This window comes from Anolis carolinensis, chromosome 2 (genome assembly GCF_035594765.1).
Source record: "Anolis carolinensis isolate JA03-04 chromosome 2, rAnoCar3.1.pri, whole genome shotgun sequence".
Classification (NCBI taxonomy): Eukaryota; Metazoa; Chordata; class Lepidosauria; order Squamata; family Dactyloidae; genus Anolis; species Anolis carolinensis.
In genome coordinates, this window is record NC_085842.1 from 291856374 (window position 1) to 291880223 (window position 23850).

Genomic DNA, 23850 nt, shown 5'->3' on the forward strand with positions numbered 1-23850 from the left:
ATAGTTGAGCATCCAGTTCAAATAATGAGGTTGCAACCATAAAGCATGTCTCTTCAAAGGGGAAATGCAACAACTGAGGGCAAAAATATATCACGAAACACCATCTATTGGAGATAATAAAGCTTACAAAGGAAAGCTATTATTGTGGTGAAATCCCATTTGTCACTCTGAAGGAGTAAAAAAGGCATCTGGGTTGCAAGGTAACATCACTATGTAGCAACACATTGAGTATAAGCAGAGTTTTGTGTGAAGCTTTTCATATCTGATAATGGCTCTGAAAAACACAAACTGAAACAAAATCTTACCGAGAAGGAGAACGGCTTCTTGATCTCCGCCGTTCTTTCGATTTTGAACGATTTTTCACTGGACTTCTGGATCTGCGCCTGTCCTTCTGACTAGAGCGGGATCTGTCCCGAGATCTACTTCTGTAATAATAAAAGAAAAATACTACAGATTGTATTTGTTCACCAGGTCTACTTCTATATCAAATCAAATCTTTATTAAGGTCATAGACCAGCATATACTTCTATATCATCTTTTGTACATCTTTTATACCCACCCTCAGTTGTCTAAATTACCTTAGAAATATATTTATTTTAAAGTTCATAGTATATTTACTTTATAGCCCAAAATGGTTGGGGACCTGACTCTTAAACTTGTAACAACTTGCTTGGATGTTAAAATCTTCAGGTGACTTCTTGAGAACACAGTCACCTGCTTTGACCTGCTTGACACACATATAGGAGTCTTCTCCTCTGTTGCTCTAAGATTGTACACTGCCCTCTACTCAGAATTGCAACTTGCTCTCACATTGCAACTTGCTTTTTTGGAAGAGTTAAACCTTCAAATTAAAGTTTACTGATTCTTCTGACAATTTTAACTATTTTCCTTGTTTTTAACTGCCTACTCAAATGCATTTTTGAGTATCCAAGGAAATTAATAAACATCACTAAAAACAAATTAACTAATTTGTGTTTCTTTATTCTATAACTGCTCAATTTATAATTGTAAAGACTGGCATATGACTGTAATAAAGGTGTCTGAGTATACTTTTTGAGTCAAGTAGGGTAAAGATGAAATAAAATAAAATAGTTTGAGTAAAGCAACGAAGTTGGCAACCTAAAATATGGCTTAAAATAAAATGGTTCAAAGTCACATCATAACATCCACAGGAATTCCAAACTACTTCAAGGCATTATTGCTAATAATGTGTGGTACAAATTTAAAACTCCCTGTCCCATTGTTCTGAAGCACTCCTAAGAATTGCCATCTAACAGAGGTAGTTAATTGTATGGCAATGAGAAGGATGGCAACTTCTCAGGAGTACTTCAATTGTGTATTCCTAAATAGCAGCATGTTGATCTTATAGCTGCTTCTAACAGGTAACATTTGGAAAGGAGCAATGTTCAATTGTGTATCCATACAAGACAATGTTTATGTCTAGTTTCAGTTAAAACAAAAAAAAACTTTATTTATATACCGTTCTATCTCCCATGGGGACTCAGAGCGGTTTACACATAATAAAACATTCAATACATATACATCATACAAAATACAAGAAACCAGTAGAACAACAATTAACAAAACATATTTAAAATTCCAACATTTTAAGACAATATAAAACCATTAATAAAAGCAATTTGAACAATCGCTTCCTTGGGTGATTCTACAGCCAATGGGTATAATATGTAAATCGAACAAAGATGGCAATATGGGTCAAGGTAGGACTCACGTGGTAAAAATAGGCATAGGTCAGAGGAGAAGTGTGACAATAGCAAGGAACCTAGGCCAGGATTACACCACTTTAACCTATTGTATGGCTATCAGATAGAACTAATAAAAGTGAACACCATAACAAGATCAAAGGAGCAAGTAAAGTGCAGAACAGAAATCATGTAGTGGCCAGGGTGGCGTCTAGGGATTACCGAATAATCACTTCCAAAAGCCAATTTAGACCCCAAGTTCCATTTAATGGCTAAAGTAGCATCTAGGGCTTCAGATTAGTCATTTCCAAAAACCTGTTGAAACCACCAAGTTTTTAAGTCCCTAAGAAAAGATGTTATTGATGGAGTTAATCTTATCTCTTTGGGTAGGGCGTTCCAAAGGCGGGGGGCCACCACCGAAAAGGCCCTCTCTCTCATCCCTACCAGAAGTATTTGGGACCGGAGGATCTAAGGGTCCGCACTGGGGCATAGGGGGAGATGCGATCGCGAAGATAGGTGGGGCCCAAACTATTTAGATTGTCAATTACCCAAAAGAAGTAATGTTCACTTAGGTATTTCAAGCTATCATTCATAGTAGCAGAATAATATGCTGATCATATTGTTTCTAAACAAGATAGGATTTGTAAATGAAAAACAACCAATTACTGGCTTGAGAACATGTTTTGTTTCAGAATGACAATCAAAGAGCTTCTGTTTGGAAAAGACTGTCCTTTTTCTGGACAAAATGAGGGTGAATTCCTTCTCCAAGAAGCCTCCAGGAAGACAGTTCTCAAAATAGCCTATAGAATCTATGCACACAGTTTAATATGTAAAATTGCCCATGTTTAAAATTAGCACCGAGTACTCTGAAACTTCTGACTGTGGACATTTCATGACCCTAGGCTTAGGAAATGACCTGTGCACTACTACTATCCTTAGTTTACATTTAGCTGTTCAGCAGTGGAACTCTTTGCATCGGAGTGTGGTGGAAGCTCCTTCCTTGGAAGCTTTTAAATAGAGGCTGGATGGCCATCTGTCAGGGCTGCTTTGCTTGTGCTTTTCCTGAATGGCAGGAGATTGGACTAGATGGACCATGTGGTCTCTTCCAACTCTATGATTCAAAGTTGTACCAGAGGGAAACAGGAGGAAATGGGCCTAGTGAATGAACATACAGTTTGTTCACAATATCACCCAAATGTCTGAAATTCTGCCTTATCACTGTAGGTAAACACAGATACACATAAGGAATTCAACTTTGATATACTGTGAGGCTCAGAATATGTGGTAAAAGCCAGTGTCATTTTGACTACAGACTATCTAAATACTAAAGCTAAATATTATCTCTAATGAAAATGACTTACTGTGAACATTCATTCTTAGGTAGGGAGGAGGAGCAACCCATGCCTGGCAAGCTGGTGCATGGGAATACCTCTGACTATGAATTGCTCCCACTCCTTATGCAGAAACTAGGACCTTTTATTCTTCAAGTTTAGATGCCAAATATTCTTCAGCATCACAGCATAGATACAATCTATCATAACTTAAACCTTGTGGCATGTGCAAAAGAGTATCTTCTGATGGGCTTTTGTAGAATGTACAAGCTGCATTTAATGCAAAAGCACTGTGACAGTGAAACCTGTCATTTGCTTAAAAAGCGGAATGAACACAGCTGCTTTTTATGCCATTCCAAGAAACAAAGGGATTTTACCAGTGGTTCCAACAAAAACAACATGGGAAAAGGAAATAATATCTGCACCTCTCTGTGGAGAAAAGGGGTGACTGCAGAAATATGAGTTTGCCTTAATAAATTATGCTCTTGGAGGAAATCAACCTCAATGTCATTTGAAGATACCGGCCCATGAGATTTTTGCAAGAGGCAGTAGCTGTGAAGTACAACAAAAGCTTTAAGAAAAACTACAATTCAAAGAAATGAAAACACAGAAGGACAGAGGGCTTGTTGAATGCAAACACTTGCTGTACATTTATAGACCCAGGCAGAATTCAGCAGGCTTTATGTTTCTGACACTGTCACAAACCATCATTACATCTAATCATGGTAAGAAATGAGAAATCCAGGAGGAAAAGTAATTTCTTCATTTGTCAAGAGTATCAAAGAATTTTTGCCAACCTTGCATGACAAATGTGACTGACAAGAAAAATCAGCTATTGTTTTCACAGAACTTTTCAATGTTAGGACTTTACCTGAGTTTTGAGTGTGATCTTTTCCTTCGAGATTTTGAACTAGATCTGGATACTGAACGTGAATGCGAGCGCGATCGACCACCTTTCCTTTCACTGCTCTTTCCAGACTCTGAGAGAAAAAACGACTTTGCAGTGTAAGCTCAGAATAGTTAAAGATCCCAGCTAACAATCTGGCACAAGTGGAATATACCACATATATTGCAAAGGGCCTACTCTCTGCACATCTTCCTTCTTTGCAAAAATCCTTCAGAAACATCCAAGAAAGTCATTGCATATATTCGTTGAGTGCAGCCATCCTGCAGCAGTACACATAAACCAGATAATTATAAACAGCTAGCTAAATAAGGAATGGGATTTAGGTTGCTGCCACAATGCACAAAAACATGTTTGGTAAAAACTGACTACAGAGAGAAAATATACAAGTTCCAAGAAAGCAATTTCAAAAGCTTTGCAGAAACTACCTGCTTCACACTGCATTTTTTGTCAAAGCCCCTATGGAGAGAACTATTTATGCTAGAAAGTTAGGTAGTGGACATGGCTTATGAGGGGAGCAACACTTCCTAGATAAGAAGAGTCAAGAAAATGATCTCCCCCCCCCCCCCATAAAATGTATTTTACACATTTAGTAATACATTTGTATCCAATTAGTAAGTGAAACAGTATACGACGGGTGGGCAAAGTGCAGCCTGCAGTCTGCTCAAAACCCCGCAGGGAAATTTTATGGTCTTCAGTCCTCAAGGGAGAAAATACAGGAGAGTCTCGCTTATCCAACATAAACGAGCCGGAAGAACGTTGGATAAGCAAAAATGTTGGATACTAAGGAGGAATTAAGGAAAAGTCTATTAAACGTCAAATTACGTTGTGATTTTACAAATTAAGCACCAAAACATCATGTTTTAAAACAAATCGACAGAAAAAGCAGTTCAATACACAGTAGTAATCACATGTAGTAATTACTATATTTACCAATTTAGCACCAAAACATCGCAACGTATTAAAAACATTGACTACAAAAACATTGACTACTAAAAGGCAGACTGCGTTGGATAATACAGAATGTTGGATAAGCGAAGGTTGGATAAGCGAGACTCTACTGTACTTTGAAATAATTCCTGTAGATGAAGAGGGCACTTCTATTGTATTTGGAGATTCCCTGGTCTCCCAGTGTAAAGAAAAAATGCACATTTTTCACAAACACATTTGCCCCAAAACAGTCTAGAGAGTAGGGTGGGTTTGTTTCTACCACATTTCCACCTAGGACAAATGATGTACAGGAGAGGCCTTTCTTACATCAGAAAGTTAACCAGGAAGTAAAAACAGGCCACTCCTGAACCTAAAATGGTGCAGACATATGCAAAACATAGTAAGAATGCCTTCATGATCACTAGAAGGCATTTGGAGGAAAAATTGACAAAGCTACTGATTTTATTTTTATTTTTAGAGAAGCAGTTGCAGTGTGTGCTGTGGGGCAGCTCTACAAGAAAAGTCTCTAATGTGATCTCCTAGCCTACCACTACCACATCTTTGCAGTAGAGGGTTATCATTTTTGCTTTTCTCATTACTTTCTAAGTTAGTCAAAAGACAGCCATTTGTGGACACAGACTTTGACATGAACTATTTTCAAGTTCAGATTAATTAACGTTCTTTTTTATATCTAGCTAAAGAAAGAAAATATACCAAATTTTCACTTGTGAAGTAAAAAAAATTACATTTGAAAGTTCCCATTTATTTTAAAAATTATCATACACCTCTAAAATGAAGGAGGAATGGAAACAGATTTGATTCAACGTCATGTGATCAGTTTAGAATGTGTTTAATGGTTATTAACATAGTCATTTACCATGGTTTAATAGCTCTTTACACTTTGACAAGAGAAAGCAGTGCTGTGAGGCATCTGATCAGCATCATCTTGACGGTAAAATATTAAAAACTCTCAGTTACTAAACCAGTTAGATGACATAAAACAGATGGGTTTGAAATGATTTTTTTCTATGGGCTGGTTCAGCATTGCTTCTACCTATTTCTTTCTTCTTCTTTTTTAGATCTTCTAATTACACACAAAGATTCACAATAATGGGTATTTTTTTTCTTGCAGTACAAATAACATCATACCTGGCTCAATAGCAGCAGATATAAAAGACTGGGCTTCCCGCACTCTTTTCATTACTTCTTCTAACTCCTTAGCAGCTGCTTGTGGGGTCAATTCAGGAGGCTTCACTATTGCATTATTGGAGTGATTTATTCTAAATTAAACAAGTAGATATGATTTAGTTTGCATGTATGTATACACATAGGATTAAACCCGGCCAATAGTCCCAACAAGAGTAAATCCATTTCATTAATAAGAACTTGCCAAGTAAACAAGCAAGTTCCATCAGCAGAGAGTTCTATTCTACATATTTCATATTACAATGCTAGCCTGAATCCTATTATCTGTCCACCAGCTGAATAAATGGGATTTATCTACATGCTGACTCACCATTCGTCCATTGTTTCTATGGGTCTACTCCAGCTGGGACTAATCAAATACAGTTATGACCACTATATATACAACTTCACAGTGCAATCAAGAACAGAACTGGGGGGTCAACGAAAGTGTTTATAATATTAGTACAAAGCAAGCGTGGATGAAACCCCCCATTCCAAATCTTTCTGCGGGTCAAGAATACCCACCTTAGCACTAACTTTCGATGGATGATCCGACTGTGCTCCAATAAGGTAAGAGGCTATATAATGATAGCAAGATTGCTATTGCTAAGGAACCAGACGAAATGTACTAAACAGCTATTGCACAGCAAAAACAGTTGAGAGGATAGATTGGTGGAAGATTTCTCAGAGACAATAGTAGTGGTGCTTTAGCTAACTCTTCTTAGTACTCTGCAACAGGGGCCACTTCAGAATATCTTTATCCTGAAGATCTTATGGGGAGACAATCCAAAATGAAGTAAAAGCTAAATCTTGGACAAGTGCAACTGGATTCAACTTGTCACTCAACAGCGTGTTCAGCTGTTGACATGCTCAGATGTGAAAGGGAAGTCAGAAGATACACAACACATATAATAAAAACTAGAAGAGTGAGAATCATGAAACAGAGAAAATAACATTGCAAAACAAGACATGGAACATGTAAATATAGCAATATGATGAGCAAGTTAAAGTGGACAAGAATGAAGCATTTTCCATTGATAATAATGATCTAAGAAGATATAGCATGGAACTAATAGTGAGATGATATGTAGCAAAAGCTGTCAGGGGAATATGTGACATCTGAATATCAGTAAGACTTCATGCAAAACATTATCAATGTATTAATTTATTTGAGTTGCATTCTGTCTTTCTCCCAAAAATGACTTAAAATGATTCAATATAACCAGAATCCAAATGTATGTTCCCATCAGAGAGGCTGAGGAAGAAGAAATGAAAAATCTACATGGGCATCTAAGAAAAAGTTAATCATATATCAAAACAGTACTTAATGACAATGATAGATAACTGGAGCACAAATAATTTTATAAACAATGGACACTGTTAAATATACTAAAGAGTGGTTTGTTGAATCTATTGTTGCATCTGGAAGATATTTGGATCCAATATTACAAATATCATCAATATCTTTTTACATAGAAAAGACAAGAGAAGGCTCTGTTTGCTCACATAATTGCCTGAATTAGAGAACACCATCTGCAAAATGTTTTAACTTAAAAGGGAATTAATGTTTACAAAGAAAGATATGAGGCATTTACCCACAGTAGTCCATCCACTGGAACACATAACAAGAGGTCATGATTATTTCATGTCCATTCTCAGTTTAAAATGTGTGATTCGGCATGGTTTGAAAGACAGTAGAGGTGGTGGTCAAGAAATCACAAAACTGGCCAAATATGGTACGCGGGCCCTGGAGCTACAACATTAAGGATCAAAACGCCACTTCAGAAGTTGTGGCACATGCCTCTGCATCAACCAATGTATATTATTTGCTGCATTTTAGTGACTTTGTGAACAGTGGAGTTTAATTCTACTTTACAGAGGATAATGAAAACAATGGAACGTGAGGGTGCTGTTTACTGCCTTTCTTCATTCTGGCAATGGTATTTAATCACTTGCTTTTTTATCCCACCCCATTTTTTATTTTTGTACCTGGCAGACACTGACTTATACTTAGCATGGTACACAGAATATTGTAAGTATACTACAAAGGAATAATTGTTATCATTGTTAACAAATAATGTCTACACAAACGGTGACTAGTTTTTCAGGTACAGTAGAGTCTCACTTATCCAACATAAACGGGCCGGCAGAACGTTGGATAAGCGAATATGTTGGATAACAAGGAGACATTAAGGAGAAGCCTATTAAACATCAAATTAGGTTATGATTTTACAAATTAAGCACCTAAAACATGTTTTACAACAAATTTGACAGAAAAAGTAGTTCAACATGCAGTAATGCTACGTCGTAATTACTGTGTTTACGAATTTAGCACCAAAATGTCACGATGTATTGAAAACATTGACTACAAAAATGTGTTGGATAATCCAGAACGTTGGATAAGAGAATGTTGGATAAGTGAGACTCTACTGTACCTCATTTAAATATCTTCCCTCTCATTTCTACCTCATCTATTTCGCTGGAAATATCAGGCATGAACCTGAAAGTTTACACATGCTGAACAGGCCATTATAAGTACATTCTTATCTTATCCAAAACCATTTGATAGGATAATTACTGAGTAACATTGGTCAGCATTAATATTTAATATTTCTACCACAGTACTAGCTAGATCAGGAGTCCCCAAACTTTTTAAACAGGGGGCCAGTTCACGGTCCCTCAGACCGTTGGAGGGCTGGACTATAGTTGAAAAAAAAACTATAAACAAATTCCTATGCACACTGCACATATCTTATTATGAAATAAAAAAAACTAATGGGAAAAAATGCAGCCTCAATGTTAATAATAATAATAATAATAATAATAATAATAATAATAATAATAATAATAATAATAATATAGTAAAGAGGGTTGGAAGAGACCCCTTAGGCCATTTAGTCCAATCCGCTTTTACCTTTGTGCACCAAAAGCACAAGCAAAGCACCCCTGACAGATGGCCACCCAGCCTCAATGTTATTAATCATTATCATCATCATCATCATACATCACACAGTCCTAAATGCTGGGGAAGTGTTCAACTTGATTTCTGATATGAAACCCATAATATATATATCTCGTTTGCTGTGTTATACTGTGTCTTTGTGTCAATAATCATAATAATAGTAATAGGATTTATAATAATAATAAAAAGACCCCTTTGGCCATTTAGTCCAACCCCCTTTTGCCTTTGTGCAGCAAAAGCATTGGCAAAGCATCCCTTAATAATTAATTATTAATTAAATAATAATTAAAATACAATTTTAAACAAGCAAAGCTTTGGAAGGCACGGACCAGGTGAGGGAGGAGGCGGGAAAGGTGTGCGCCTTTCCCTCCTCCCTGGCGCCGCATGAGCCTTCCTCGGTGGAGGAGGAGGGAGCCCCTGCCATGGGGGACGGATAAATGGCTTCGATGGGCCGCATGTGGCCCTCAGGCCTTAGTTTGGGGACCCCTGAGCTAGATTAACATTGCTGATCATGGTTTTGTGAAATAATCAAGATTACAACTCCAGTAAGGAAAACCTTTCATAAATATTTAGCATTGCATCATGCCTGCTTTTATCCATTTTACAGTTTAAACAAAGACAGAGAAAGAGCCAGCATTGTATAATGATCTGAGCATTGGACTCAGAATTCTGAGTGGTAGGGGCAACAGGGTCAATAAGGAATACAAAATTAAGAGAAATTAGGAGGAAAATATTGCATAAGTGGTATCATACACACTGTCAATTAGTGTACTATTATAAAAAGGGGAGCAGTCAGTGCTGGCATGGATGTCAAGAGAAAGGGCAGTTTATGCAAATGATGTGGGAATGCAGACAGGTACAATACTTCTAGCAGACTATACTAAATGTTTCCAATCAAATAAAAGGAATCGACTGGGTGATAACAAAAGAAATGGCAGTCTTAGGACAAAGAAAGGGAATGGGAAATTAAGGGAAATAAAGGAAGCAATAACTGAGTGTACACAAGTGGTGATAGTACTGGGATAGAAAGACTAATCAAAGTGGACTATAAATAGTATCAGTATATGGTGGATCAAATGGAATTCAAAATTATGAATATAAAATTAAATGATTCAAAAGGTAATGAAAATAGAATGCGAGAAGTAGAAGAAAGATGGAATCGGGTCAAGAATAATATTATGAATAAGTCTAGAGATCAGGCCATAAGAAATAAGATACAAATGTTATATAAATCTATAAGGCTAGTCTCAAAAAGGATTAATATGTAAAAGAAAACAATCCTCGTGGTAGTGGTGGGAATTGTAAATGTTGTGTATGTGTATGTTCTAAAATAAATAAATATAAATATTTATTTATATTTATACTCCGGGAGACTAGGGTTTGAATTCCTGCTGGACCATGAAAACTCGCTGTGTGGTCTTGGACAAGTCATGCTCACTCAGCCACAGAGGAAAGCAAGAGCAATGTCAGAAATCTTGAAGGGACTGAACAATAACAAAAACAACAATGGAGGCCATGCATCAGGTTCAAGCTAATAAGAAAAAAAATGCATACAAGTAGCATTATGGAGGTAGCATTATTTTTAAAAGCAGAAAATGACATCTATATATTGAATAACAGTTTCAAAATACTGGAACAAATTGTACATGGCAAAATTCCAGAAAAACAGGGTTAAAATTACATTCAATTATTTCTCAACAGATTTCTATTTCACAGTATTTGAGTAAGTTCTTACTTTAGCGGCCTGTCTCCAAATACAACTCCATTAAAGGCGAGGGCTCTAGGTACTGAATTTTGGTCAGCAAATTCCACAAAAGCAAAACGCGTTGGCTGAGTTTCATCACCCGCCATTCGCACAAACTTGACTTCCCCAACTGGCTTAAAAAACTCCAGTAACTGATCAGCTGTAGTAGTCTTAAAAGAGAAAGAAAGAGAGAGAAAATAATAAACAAATTATCTCAAGAGAACACACACATTTATATTCTTGTAACTGTCCCCTACCTCTACTCATTGGCTACATTGAATTGTAAACATTCTACACTGTCTCTCAATCTCCCAAGTGTATGCTCACAGTAGTGTTATCTTTTGGCGCCAATTATGGGTGTGAAAACAAAATATGGCTCCTCATCTTGAGAGTCACAAACACTAAGAGCAAGGCAGTTACACCTGTAGTAACTCAACAATTTTACAACAATGAAGTGCACTACTTTAAGCATTATGAGTGATAGGAAAGGATAGGATTTCAAGAGAGATAATGCTTTTCTCCTCCAGCAGTCAAGACTGGGTAAATTACATCCATACAGTGATCTATAAAAGATCTCTGGGTTTGCGGTCATAAGCTCATTGCAGTTTGGGAAAGAAAATTCAAACTGAACTAATGGGTTTATTCTTGTTTTCCCTGTATCTAGTTTTAAGAAGGTGTTTTGGCATGCCCCAATATAGTCTCCTACTATTAGTGTGGAAGAGAACTGAAGCTATGGAGGGAGAGACTTATCTTCTCTTTCCCATCTGTTGCTATTCCCACTTTTCTTAACACAGATATACAATTCTTAAGAAAAATTGAAATATACATGGATATAGCCATTTGTAAACATTTCATGCAAAGACAGGAAGTGCTATTGTTATGAGCAGGTAAACATTTCTCTGAACATGCTAAGAGTTAAGATTACCAACAATTGCATTCTACATGTTGAAAACCTTGCCTGTCCCTGCTGTAATCCAACTGGTAGGGACTGGTATTGTTGCACTGGTGCTGTATACAGCACAATACTTTACAAGCGGGGAAGAAAACTATTTTTTTTCAGTTCCTGCAGTGTACACCCTTTGCACACAAAAATCAGGGAAGCTCAGTGAAGCAAATGTTCTTTCAGATTAGAGCTGTCGAACTACAGCATATGAAGCCACACTCTCCATTTGTGCAGTCCAATGTTGCAAAGACATTTACCTGGGAATTCAAATTTCCAACATACACAGTCCTTCTAATTTCATCAATCTTGGAAGGGTCCACATTGCCCATAATGGGTGGCTGGGGTATATCTCCAATGGCTGTAATATTATGATCCAAGGCTGCTGCGGGTATAGCTCCCAGTGAACTAAGAGGAATTCCAATCTGAAAATAGAGGATTATTTTTACAGCAACAGGCAAGGATTTTTGTCTTCCAATCCTGGGCTCCAAAGGAGAGAAATCAACTATGTTTATGAGGTCACCAGAAACCATCTTAAGTGGCCCATCAGGCCAGCAAGGCACTACTTTTCAGAAGAAAAAAGCAGTGGACTTGATTATACTAACACCAACATGCAAAATACTTCAAAAACAAAGCATTAGAACTTAACCAGATCAATCCGTTCAACTCAATAAAATTTAGCAGCTCCTGGAATCACTAGAATCACTAGAAGAGTCAACCTGCTTGAACATACTCCTCTTTTGTGCTGTCAAACAATCACTGGTCTCGTTTTATTTAATATCTAAATGGACAAAGACTTGTGTACATCCTCCACACTACTGTATTTCTTTAATTCTAAGACACACTTTTTCCTATATAAACATCTCTAAAGTGGGGGAGAGCATCTTAGGAATCGTGGGTGTTTTATATATATAAATAAATAAGGATTTTTCTCTGGTGGTGGTACTGAAATTAGTGTGCGTCTTAGAATGGATGATGTCTTAGAACAGAAAATATACAGTATTTTAGGACATTGTGGTTTGTCTAATCAATTTATTGCATGTTATCCAGGTTGTAAGCCGTTCCGAGTCCCTTCGGAGAGATGGGGCGGGTATAAAGTTGTTTATTATTATTATTATTGCCCATGGATTTCAGATAATTTCAAATTAGGATATGTTAAAGTAGTCGCTGTAATGGAAAATGTAGTGAAGATATAACTGAACAAAATACACTCCCAGATAAGTAGTAACAAGTTACAACTTGTTTCATTATCAAATTCAGTGGTACTTACCGAACTCACAGGAGGCGTTGGTATAGGAAGCAGTCCACCACCAGGAATCAGACTTGTTATTGTAGGAGCAGGAGCCAAGAGGGAAAGGGCTTTGGCTTCATCTGGAATTTTACCTGAAGAGCAAATATCTTTGTTAGCAAGAGTAAAACCACTTCCCAAGTGTTATTTTTTCCATTTACCATTACCCTTCAACTTAAAAATAGTAAAGAAAAAAAAACAATTACAAAAAATAAAATAATTCAAGTTTCTCCTTTTCCCCTGCTCCACTAGGAACAACAAGTGAGCAAAACTAGAAAGCTCATTACCAGATTTTTACTTTTAAAAACTGAACAATGTAGACAATTATTTAACACTTTGAGCTATGGGTCACCTGTACTGGAAACTTAATGTTCATGAACCAAACGATATCAAGCATGGACGCTTTCGCAGGACGTTGTTTTCACGGTGATCGAAAGCTGTGTTACACATGACAACCGTTCGTGTTGGCTGCATCACTAATAGCACACAGAACATCAGATACAGAAAAGAAGAACATTTTTTAAAGTTTAATCCCCAGAAATGGCAAATAACCAAATCAGTCAAAAAGGAAAAAAAGGAGGAAATAGGTGTGTGCTAACCAAAATCTGCCCTTGTCTTCTGTTAAACATGCTAAAAAAATGTTGCCATATGACTGCCAATCGTCAGTCTGGTGCAACAAGGCAAGGAACCTAGAACCAAACTGATCTAGAGCTTATGTACCTCAGCTGAAGTAACTCACTCTTTAACTTCAGGAGTGAGTTAGTGAATAAATAACACTTTTCCGCCAAGCAGACAAAGCTAAGGCAATTCCAGTCTATTTATTAGCAAGCTTAAAAGCACGTTTTGCCAGTCTCTCTCAAAACATCATCCAGGTTCAAAGCTTAACACAATACAATATGCTACAGTGTCATTTTATCTTTGAGATGTTAGCCCAAAAATGTTTTAACACTATCCAAGCACACTGAACTTTATTACAAGAAAGTTTTCCCTAAAGGCAATTAGGGTAACTTTACACCTCACATAAGAAAGCCCAGGAGCAAAATATTCTAACAGATACACAAATCTGAAACAGTCAGCTGAATAACAAACAAAAATAACAAGGAACTCCGTCTAATAGTGACGTATTCCTGAAGTAACCATTCTTAAAATAACTGCAAGTGTTATTGGGCAATTTAGTCCTCACAAAGAATCTCACTGCTTTATTTCATTGCGAAAGAAAGCAAGATGCTCCAGCTTAAAATGCTTGCTTAAACCTTACACAAGAAAACCCATTCACATTCATTAACATTAACTTCTGTATTGTTACAAATAAAAAATGAAAGGACACCAACTATGGACCAGTATATACCAACTAGCCAGTCTTTCATGATTTTAGTACAACTAAAGCACATAAATGCTCTATTTTCTAATCAAATGAATACATTGAACTACTAAAAATCAGTGGAAATCTTGCCAGATTTCAATGGCGAATGAACTGTAGTTTTGATTATTTCAAGCACAATGCTATTCATGTTTACTCAGGAGGGTACCGAGTTTGATAAGACTAGCTACAAGCATATATGGGACTGCATTCCTTTAAGGTATGCCTGAAGTATTGGTTCCTGGGTTTTGATCCAACAAGTGCTTCTGCCTGCAGAATATGGAAGATCCTTTTTGGCAATTCTCTCTCCCACCTACAAACTTTGCTCCAGATGACTGGGGGGAATTTTGGAAGTTGGAACAGCAAGGAGAAGATTCACACAGATAAGCCTTTCTCCCTTTTCTGCTGATGGAAGCTTCCATTGGATCAAGAACTCAGTCACTGGAGGAGTGCCATCTGAATACAACCCTACAACTAAGCAGAAACATATAAAAGAACATACTTGTTTCCTGATCAAATGTTTACCATGTATCACTTTTAAAACAAAAAAGTTTTAATTTTTGAAAACCCAGCTTTAAAACTACACACAAAAAATCAGACAAACAGGCCTTCAATGTTTGGATAAACAAAATGTTTACTCAATACATGCTGCCTTTAAAAGCAAAACTAAAAATTAGACCTATTTATTTTGGTCCTGATTATAGTCATCTAGATTTTTCTTAGATTAATAAAAAAAACCTGGGATACAATTTCACAATAAAACAAAATAAAAATGTATTTCAGTAGTTACAATCCCCCAAGATACTCTTTCCTATGTTAAGAACACCCAGCACTGACAATGGCTAAAATGACATCCTTATAAGCATGATATGAAGTGTATACATGTACAAGCGTGCACTCTCACACACAAACAGCATTTGTTCAGAGCAAGACCATGTCATTTTAAACTGATTGATAACTATAATCACTGATCAATTTATGTAAATGATTTATGTCAATTTAATTTTTTGCTGGAGTCTTACCCCTCACTTGAGGCCAGCTTTATACCTCCAAAAATTTATGTGGTTTTAGTATAATTTTCTAGGCCATCATAAAAATCAGTCTTCAGAAAGGATTCTTGCTAGCAATACAATCCACTACCTGCTTACATGAATTTACCATTAGTTTCATAGTGCACAGAAATTACTTATTCAAAAGAGGGAGAGAAGGAGAGAGAGAGAGAGAGAGATGTGATGAAAAAAGGATGACAATATAATTTGTGATCTGTCATCTCTGCTGCAGAGAAAAGTAACAAAAGATTGTTGGATTTTTCTTGGCAAGTTTTCGCAGAGAATATTCAAACTTGACGAAAACACTTCTATGATGTGCCTCTGCTGTATATAAGAGAACCATATGTCAAGATGGAAGGGAAAAATTGTGGTGCTTGTCGTCTTCCCATAGAATGCTACAGTAAAGAGAAGACAGTATACAAAACAAAACAAACACTGGTCAATACTTTATAGGTCATTTCACAATTATTTTGAGTGTTCTCCATTTTTAAAAAAAATGTTCCAGAAATTAATCTAAATAACAAATATAAATCATCTACTAATCTTGAAGCAACACTGGTCCTTTTTGTTCATTATCCCAACCAAATGGGAATACCTTTTCCATGGAGAAATCCCACAGTGTGAAAATTTATGTTTATGGTAGTGGCACACATAATGGAAATTTGTGTGTGAAGGGGGATACTGTCTCTTTAAGTAGTGGCAACTGACTTGCTAAACCGCATAACCTTACTTCATATGAAGAGTTAGAGAAGCTCCAGTAACATTCTTGGAGAATTTTAGGAAGAATAAGCTCTCCCATGTATATTTCAAAAAATAAAAGCCAACTATATGTAACAATTGCACATGGAAACAAATGAGTTCTGCTACTTGTCTAACAATCCAATTCTAGCAAGGTTTATTGAGATAATTAATTTCACTGAGCTTTTGCTTTCAATTGTGAACCCTTAGGATTGCATGTAGTATCTAACTGCAAAAGGCTACATCCAATTCTTAATCACAATTAGAGTAGATTCGCTGATTTAAAGGTACTTGTAAGGTCAACACCTATGTAAGTTTTATCGATTCAATAGATATGATCACTGACACCTACTCTATTTGGGATTAACAACTGGATTTAGTTCAAAGTTATATAAAAGCTGAATGTAATACCTGGCTCTTACTAAAAAGATATTTAGCTAAGAGAATTCTACTAACAAAACAGTTTCACAGGATCAAGTTTAAAATGAGTCATGAACTTTTATAACAGAACACCATTTTACAGAACTGAAGAACCAGTTCACAGGTAGAAATAAAAGAATTAAAAGCAAAAAAGGGACAAAAATTTAAAAAGAAGAGAAAAAAAAGAAAGCAAAATAAAATAATAAAAACAGAGACAGGGCGTCCATCTTCTGCAGGCCAGACTCCGTTCTCATTTCCCCCATGAAGTTGTCACTTGGCGGCAGGTTTAGTGGCATGGCAAACAATGCCTAATTCAGGCAAGTGTAACAGGTCTGCCTTGGCCAGTCTAGTCATCTAATAATGCACAAATATCACACAGAGAAAACATATAAAACCAAATTAATAGTCAAAATCCATCTACTAGAACATGTGGACATAAAAGTTTAGAATGAGAGTTAAAAGTGGCATCTCTGATACATTTTTCTTCTCCTTTCTCAAATCAGAACAAAATTGTGGAGATAAATTCAAGGTACACATACAATTTAACAATGCAATGATGCTTCAAAGTATCAGAAGTCGTAATATTGGTTAGTAATGGCTATAGTCTGCAGTGTGCATGTGTTATATACTGAACACCAATTTTAATACTCAGTGAATCCCTTTCTGTGCAATGCAGAGTATTATTCTTAATAGATAAGACAGGCTGGTGAAGCACTTCATTCCTTTCTTTCACTGTCTCTGTGCTTGTTTTTGCACAGTAAGTGCTTCAGCAATAGAAGCATTAAATCCAATCACCTGGACTGGCCAGTAGAAACCGAACAAAGGTGGCAATGGGAGATAGAGGCCACACTATTCTGCTTTGGAGTATACATTACTTCCACATTTTCTAACATGTTAGTTAGATTACTGTTAAAGAAATTTCACAATCTTTTTTCTATTTGTGTTTTTTCATTTACAAATATTACACTGTTTAATGTATACACATCTTTAGAATTGTAAACTTTAATCAAAGACAAGATTCATGATCAGTACCATGTATCAAAATAATTTCAGGGGTCAGGAGAAACTTATATATTAAACATTTATTTTAAAATTAGAACAGCCTATGTATCACTTTAATGTACATATATACGCTTCTCTTCTGTCAACTTGTCCTACTAGCTTGCCATTTTAAACACAGAGAAGATGATAGGGGAACACCACCTTAACTCCCCATGGCAGCCTGGTGACAAATCTGGGAGAAAGTCCAGAGAGGGAAGTGGGGAGGACCCTTTTGTCATTCCCTTTGGTTTCTCTTGCTAACAATAATCCAACTGGAAGGAGACTTCTTATACTTTCATATCAGAAACAGTACAGAAAGACAAACAGAAAACCACATGAAAAACAAAACCATTTCTTCACAAGTTTTTGGGAGATAGAGGGAACTCTATAAGAAGATATGGAAGACTCAATAAGAGGGGTACCAGGTGATACCACACTGAGAAAAATCAGCAGCAGTACTGCAGTCTTCTTGATGGGCAAAATGCAATTAAACAAACTTTCTTAGGCCCAAATCATAACCCTTTAAATAAAATGTGCGATAATTATCAAATGAATTAGGTAGTTTTCTAATACTTTCTTGGCTCCAGGTGTTGATCCTGGTTTGCTAACACACTGCTATGGAACGAAGAGAATTTGATTTTTTTTAAAAGCTTCTGTTATCTTTACTTGAACTAAACAAGCCATTCCAAAAGCACTAGACAACTCCAGAATCACCAATAAACGTTAGTGAAAATTAAAACCAGGAGAATGAACAAATAAATTAATAGCAATTTCAGGAAGCAATGTAACACACAGCAATTTATTTATTTTAATGTATCTGTAACAGGTACATTCATAAAACATCTAGTCTCTTGAAATGCATGCACACCTGCTTTGAAAAAGGACTGTTGCTCAAAACATAAAATCTAAGAACAGAGAGATAGCGATATGTGCCTGTTCCACCACCTGTACTCCAGGTTCTACAAATGTATTAAATTTTGTGTATTATTTTAATTCGCTTCATTTGGTTCATGTTCTTTAGTACAGAGTTCACAGAAGCAGCTATACTTAAGCAAGAGCTGTATTAAATTGTTAAGATAAGATTGTTTAGATAAGGTTAGGAAGTAAGAAACTCAACTATTGAACAATAAAACCTCCTACATAATTTTTCAGTTTTTCTTGTTTATTTTTAGTAAATAGTACATCTCCACAGTGAGGCTAGCTGTAAATCCAACTTGATTTTTTAAAAGGAAAAAAATGGAGAAAACTTTTTGGAATATTGGCAAGCATGTCAATGAAGCTCCACAAATTAACACCTGGTCACTAAGGTGATAAAAGGCATCAAATATTTTCTGATAAAAGAATATGATAATATGATATAGCAGTATGTAGGCATAGCCTCTGACAAAGGAACTTCTTTTTCCAAAGTAAAAATGCTTGCCCAGCTCCCTTTTTATCCTGGCCCTCTCTCTAGTTGGAAGATGTTTTAAGCAGTGTTAGCATTAAGAAGACAATAAAAGGCGGCTGGACAGATTCCCGGTGTTAGGCTGCAACAGTGTATCTGCAGTAATAAATACAACTGAGGTAGAAAATGGATTTTGTGACCCTGCCTACAACAGGGGAGATAAAAAGCATCAGCCTCCAGAATTCCTTATTGAGAATGTATGAACAGAAAACAGAAAGAAAATGAAAAATCAACCTGCCTTTCCAGATACCACCAGTATGTTCAAAAAGCACAGACTTGAATATCAAACTACCCAAACAGAAATAATTTAAAAAGTAGAGGCTGATGAAAGCAAAAGTAATCTTTAAATGCATTTTGGAAGATGCCTTCAAGTGATTTCAAGAAGATTCAAAATATTTTCATTGCATTTGTAAGGCTTACCTAACATGGTTGTTTCATTGCCCATGCACATGACAAGTTTGCTAAAACATATTGGCCTGCTCTTCTCTTTTGCCGTACAGGAATCTATCCCTACTCTTCCCATGCTATTTTTGTTTCTGGTACCCCAAGTTTCTGTTTTAAAAAGCATGACTGAGGAACACATCTATTTTGTTAACTGAGGTATACCTGGGATTTCTTGTGTGTTTGGAAAAATGTTTACAAACGAATACTACATTTGTCACATTAAAATATTTCTGTTAGCACTTAACTAGGACATGGCTATGTAAAGTAATTATGAATGAAATAAATTGCAGGTACAGTATTGTTAATTTTGAACACATGCAGCATGAATTCCTATGTAATCATTTGATGTAGAAAATGAAATCAGTTCAGTAACAACATGCCAGTAAATATTTTCACCTCTTCTGCATTAGAAAAAGGATACTCTAATATGTCTAAAATTTATATTATATAAATATATCCTTTAAACTTATGTATAAATCTAGACATATTAGTCAAAATTCAACCCAAAAATCTGGGTTGACTTATCTACAGGTCAATGTGAGTTTAAGTTTTATCCAAAAAAGTACTCGGAATAGAATGGCGAAAGGCAAGAACTTGTCCCTCCCAGGAGTACCTAAAACAGTAGTTCTCAAACTGGGGTCCCCAGATGTTTTGACCTTCAACTCCCACGAATCCTAACAGCTGGTAAACTGGCTTGGATTTCTAGGAGTTGTAGGCCAAAAGCATCTGGGGAACCCAGATTTAGATCCACTGACCTAAAAGCAGCACCAACCGCATTTACTCTCTCTGCCATGGCACTGCTTCAGTCCTTTCTGAATATCTGGTAGAGGAAACGGCGGTGATGTTCAGCAATGATCCTGATGGGTCATATCCCATAATTCTGGCCCCCAAAGCTGGCTTCAACTTATAAATGAGGTTGATATGAGTATATATGTTATGTTCTGGAATTTTGCAATTAAATTAAATAACATGCATTTGTCACACTTCAATCATATGCTCTAAAAACAATGGTGGGCAAAGGGCTCTCCATGGCCATGTTTATGACTTCTCAGACAGTATCTTTTCTAGTAGAAGAAAGTGTAGATGTCCTCTCCTAGACACCTCAGGAGCAGTAATTCACATTTATATGTGATGTACAGAAGGGTACAACTGGCTGAGGAGCAAAACAAGAGCACTGTCCTTTCAATGAAATTTCCCTTCAATATGCAGCAAATTTGTGAGTTCTAGGTGTAAATGATTTTCAAAGTCTAACTTTCTGCAAAAAGTTCACAATTTCAAAAGTGCACAATTTCACTATGAGCAAAAAGTTCATCAGGGGTCACAGTTCTTATTTTCCATCATTTTGCCTCACCACTTCCGAAGAGGTCCTCCTTTTAACAGAAATTGAAGAAAACCTACACAGGACTGGGTGTTTCTGTGAACTTTCAGCTAGATCCAGTCCCATCCCCCCTCTCTTTCCCTCTCTTTTGGCAAAGGGCCCCAGGGCAGAAGATGGACTTCTCAAGTTAATGGAATTTGCGGAAGTGCTGACTTACTAAGTTTCTTCCAATTTAATGGCTTGTTGGGCTAACAACTGGATTAAAGGCCTAAACTTGTAAATATCCTGTCTTAGTTACTTCTACAATTACTTCTACCCAGAGAATTTCCTGCCCTTTGTATGACTTTCTATTTGAATACTAATTCTGATTTGTTACGTGCACCTGTAGGCCTAGTCTGCTGCAAATATAGAGTGAGAATCACATACCTAGAAATGCTAGGTAGTACAATTTCACTGTGATTTCCACCCCTGGTCTAATTCTACTTTTTCATTTTTGCCTGAACAATTAAGGATTAACTGCACTTCGGGATGTGATTAATGTTCTTGAGAATCTTCATGTCTTTCAAACAGGTTAATCAGGGGCAAATCTCTACCTGCAGCACTCTACAAAGCAGTCATTTTTTTTTCTTGAGCTACAAAACTGGAATTCAGTTTTGTATATACAGCTAATACAGTTAAAACTATGGCAGCATTCTCTGGTTAGCTGAATATACAATGATGTCATCATGCATACTGGTAGAACATATTCTGCAGTACGACTTTGAAAATAACATCATTTCACACAAATATTTGCATGCTCTATTAAAGCCAGAGAACAATCCATTTGCTAACCTTCTAACCTAAAGATTGTGCTATCAATAAATGATTGGGATTGGATAATATGTCTTGTACAAACTTATTAACAGATGTGCTATATAATACTGTGCCTAGAAAAAACATATTCAATCCCAATTCATTTATAGGAATACCTCAGTTAACAAAGTCTCCAGTAGTCTTTATGTCCCTTTAAGCCCCTTGCCCTTTTTCTCATAGCCGGAAGTCGTTTTAGCACAGTTGGCTTTGGAAGGATAATGAACAAAGCCTGGAGAAACACAGATTTTAAAGCAAGATTGTAGCAGCATGTCTGCAGTAAACCATGCAAAAGCTTGAACTTTGAAAGAATGGGTTTCTGCTCTAGCTGAGCCAACTGTAGAGGTGAGCGCCTGTCAATAACAGGCACAATAAACAAGTTGCCTCCAGAATCCGTTACTGAGCATGCATGAACAACAAAACAGAGGAAAGGAGATAAGCTTGCCTCACCATACACTCCCCATCACCCCCAGAATGTTAGAGAAGCATTTATATATATAATTTTAGTCACCAAAATGAAAATCTAAGTGGAAGCTGGTGAAAGGAAAAACCATCCCCAAATGCATCTTCAAAGGAGCTTTCAAGAGGTCTCTGGAGACTTCAAAATGTTTTTGTTTACTAATGCAAGTCTTGCATTACAGACATATACTTTTTTGTTTTATATTTTAAAAATACGCAACATGTTGAATTGCTGTTCTTTTGTAATGCAGGAACGTCTTCCTATTATTTCCATGTTATTTCTTCTGGTACCCATTGTTTTAAAGAATGCCCAGGAAGGCACCTACGTATTTAACTGAAATATACCTGTATTACAGGCATTACTAGCACAGGAGAAATTTAGCTTTCAATAATGATAAAAAAGGAGTATTTTCACTCTCATTGTTTCAAAGAGATGTCACACAACACTCCTGATGTAGCTTCAGTTCCATCCATATTGACTAACTCTGTATTATTCCACTGTATCAGGCAGGTGGCAAGCTCATTTTAGGATGAAGTTGCTCGTATATAGTTTTAGGGAAAGACGATAAATACAATAGAACCATATTTTGCAAAGAGAAAATACCCAAACATATTAGATAACAGAAAAAACAATCAAAACAAATTTATTCCCTTTTAAAATTTGTAATCACTTCCATATACCTCAAATAAAATTTCATTTCAAGAAAAGCAAAGACACACATGATATTGATTCCATCCCAGTTACTGTAGGGGGGGAAAGGCAACAAACTGACAGAACAGAGACTAATAAAACAAAAACATTTCTGAAATACCAACCTTCTGCACAGGGCACAACTATCAGAGCTCTGTCAATAAAAACCGTGTTTGTTAGATGCTGGGCCACACCAACACTTGATGATTCTCGAAACTTAATATAACATACTTTGGAGGAAAAAGCGAGTGGCGCATTGCTGAAAGAAAAAGAAAAAAGAAATTAGATACTGTAGTTTTTCCTGCCTTTTTAGCCCTACTCAAGGCAAAAATAAATGCTACAAACTGTAAAAACATGCAAAGTGAATAAATGTTCTTCAGTATAACCTTAGTTCATATTCTACAGTTAATGGATCAGCTGGACTACTTTTCTTGGCCAAGATTTCAGGCATACATGGTTTTTCCTAGAACCATGTGATTCACCAATTGGAATCTGGTACAAGACATATACAATCAGCTTCCCACTTTAGCAGATTTCAGATTCATGGTTTTGATTACTGAGTTTGAAACTCCATTCCACCTCCTGAAGTTGGGATTTCTATATGAACATTCATATAGTAGCCCCATTCTCAGGAGATGAGCAAACAGGTTGTTTGGAAGGTGGGTCACATGTTTGTTTAGCTCTGTATTTCCCTTCCTTTGCTCAGGAGATAAAAGACACATAGGAAGAGAAGGAGCCATCTCCACATGCCACTTCACTTACCCTGTTGATCTGACTCATCTTCCTCTCCTATGTGCCAAAAATGTCTGTATAATCCAGGCAAAGGAAGAGAGATACAAGGAGACTGAAACACACAACACACAAGAAGGAAAGAAGAACCAGGTCTGGGTTGTAAGTGATGTTGAAAGAGCCTGCAAAGGGCCAGTTCCTTCTTTACTTCCTGTTTGCCATGTGTTTCTGATCTGTTGAAAGTTACCTGCGGAGCCACTAACTGGGTGCCTCTGGTCCATGGACCACTCTTTGCTTGTCCCTGTCCTAATATAATAAGAG

At 36.6% G+C, this 23850-nt stretch overlaps 1 protein-coding gene across 2 annotated transcripts in view; it reads right to left on the bottom strand.

Annotated features, from left to right (window-relative positions):
* Positions 1 to 23850, bottom strand: part of srek1 (splicing regulatory glutamic acid and lysine rich protein 1) — a 38238-nt gene that overhangs the window by 9560 nt on the left and 4828 nt on the right. The window contains exons 2-8 of one of the 2 annotated variants that reach the window (XM_008102893.3): positions 22926 to 23059; positions 12970 to 13082; positions 11960 to 12124; positions 10751 to 10929; positions 6018 to 6148; positions 3906 to 4014; positions 306 to 425 (exon numbers count right to left, since the gene is read on the bottom strand). In XM_008102893.3, coding sequence (XP_008101100.1) covers positions 306 to 425; positions 3906 to 4014; positions 6018 to 6148; positions 10751 to 10929; positions 11960 to 12124; positions 12970 to 13082; positions 22926 to 23059 — 951 coding nt within the window. The remainder of the gene's footprint in view (positions 1 to 305; positions 426 to 3905; positions 4015 to 6017; positions 6149 to 10750; positions 10930 to 11959; positions 12125 to 12969; positions 13083 to 22925; positions 23060 to 23850) is intronic. The other variant, XM_016990888.2, reaches the window with a different exon arrangement.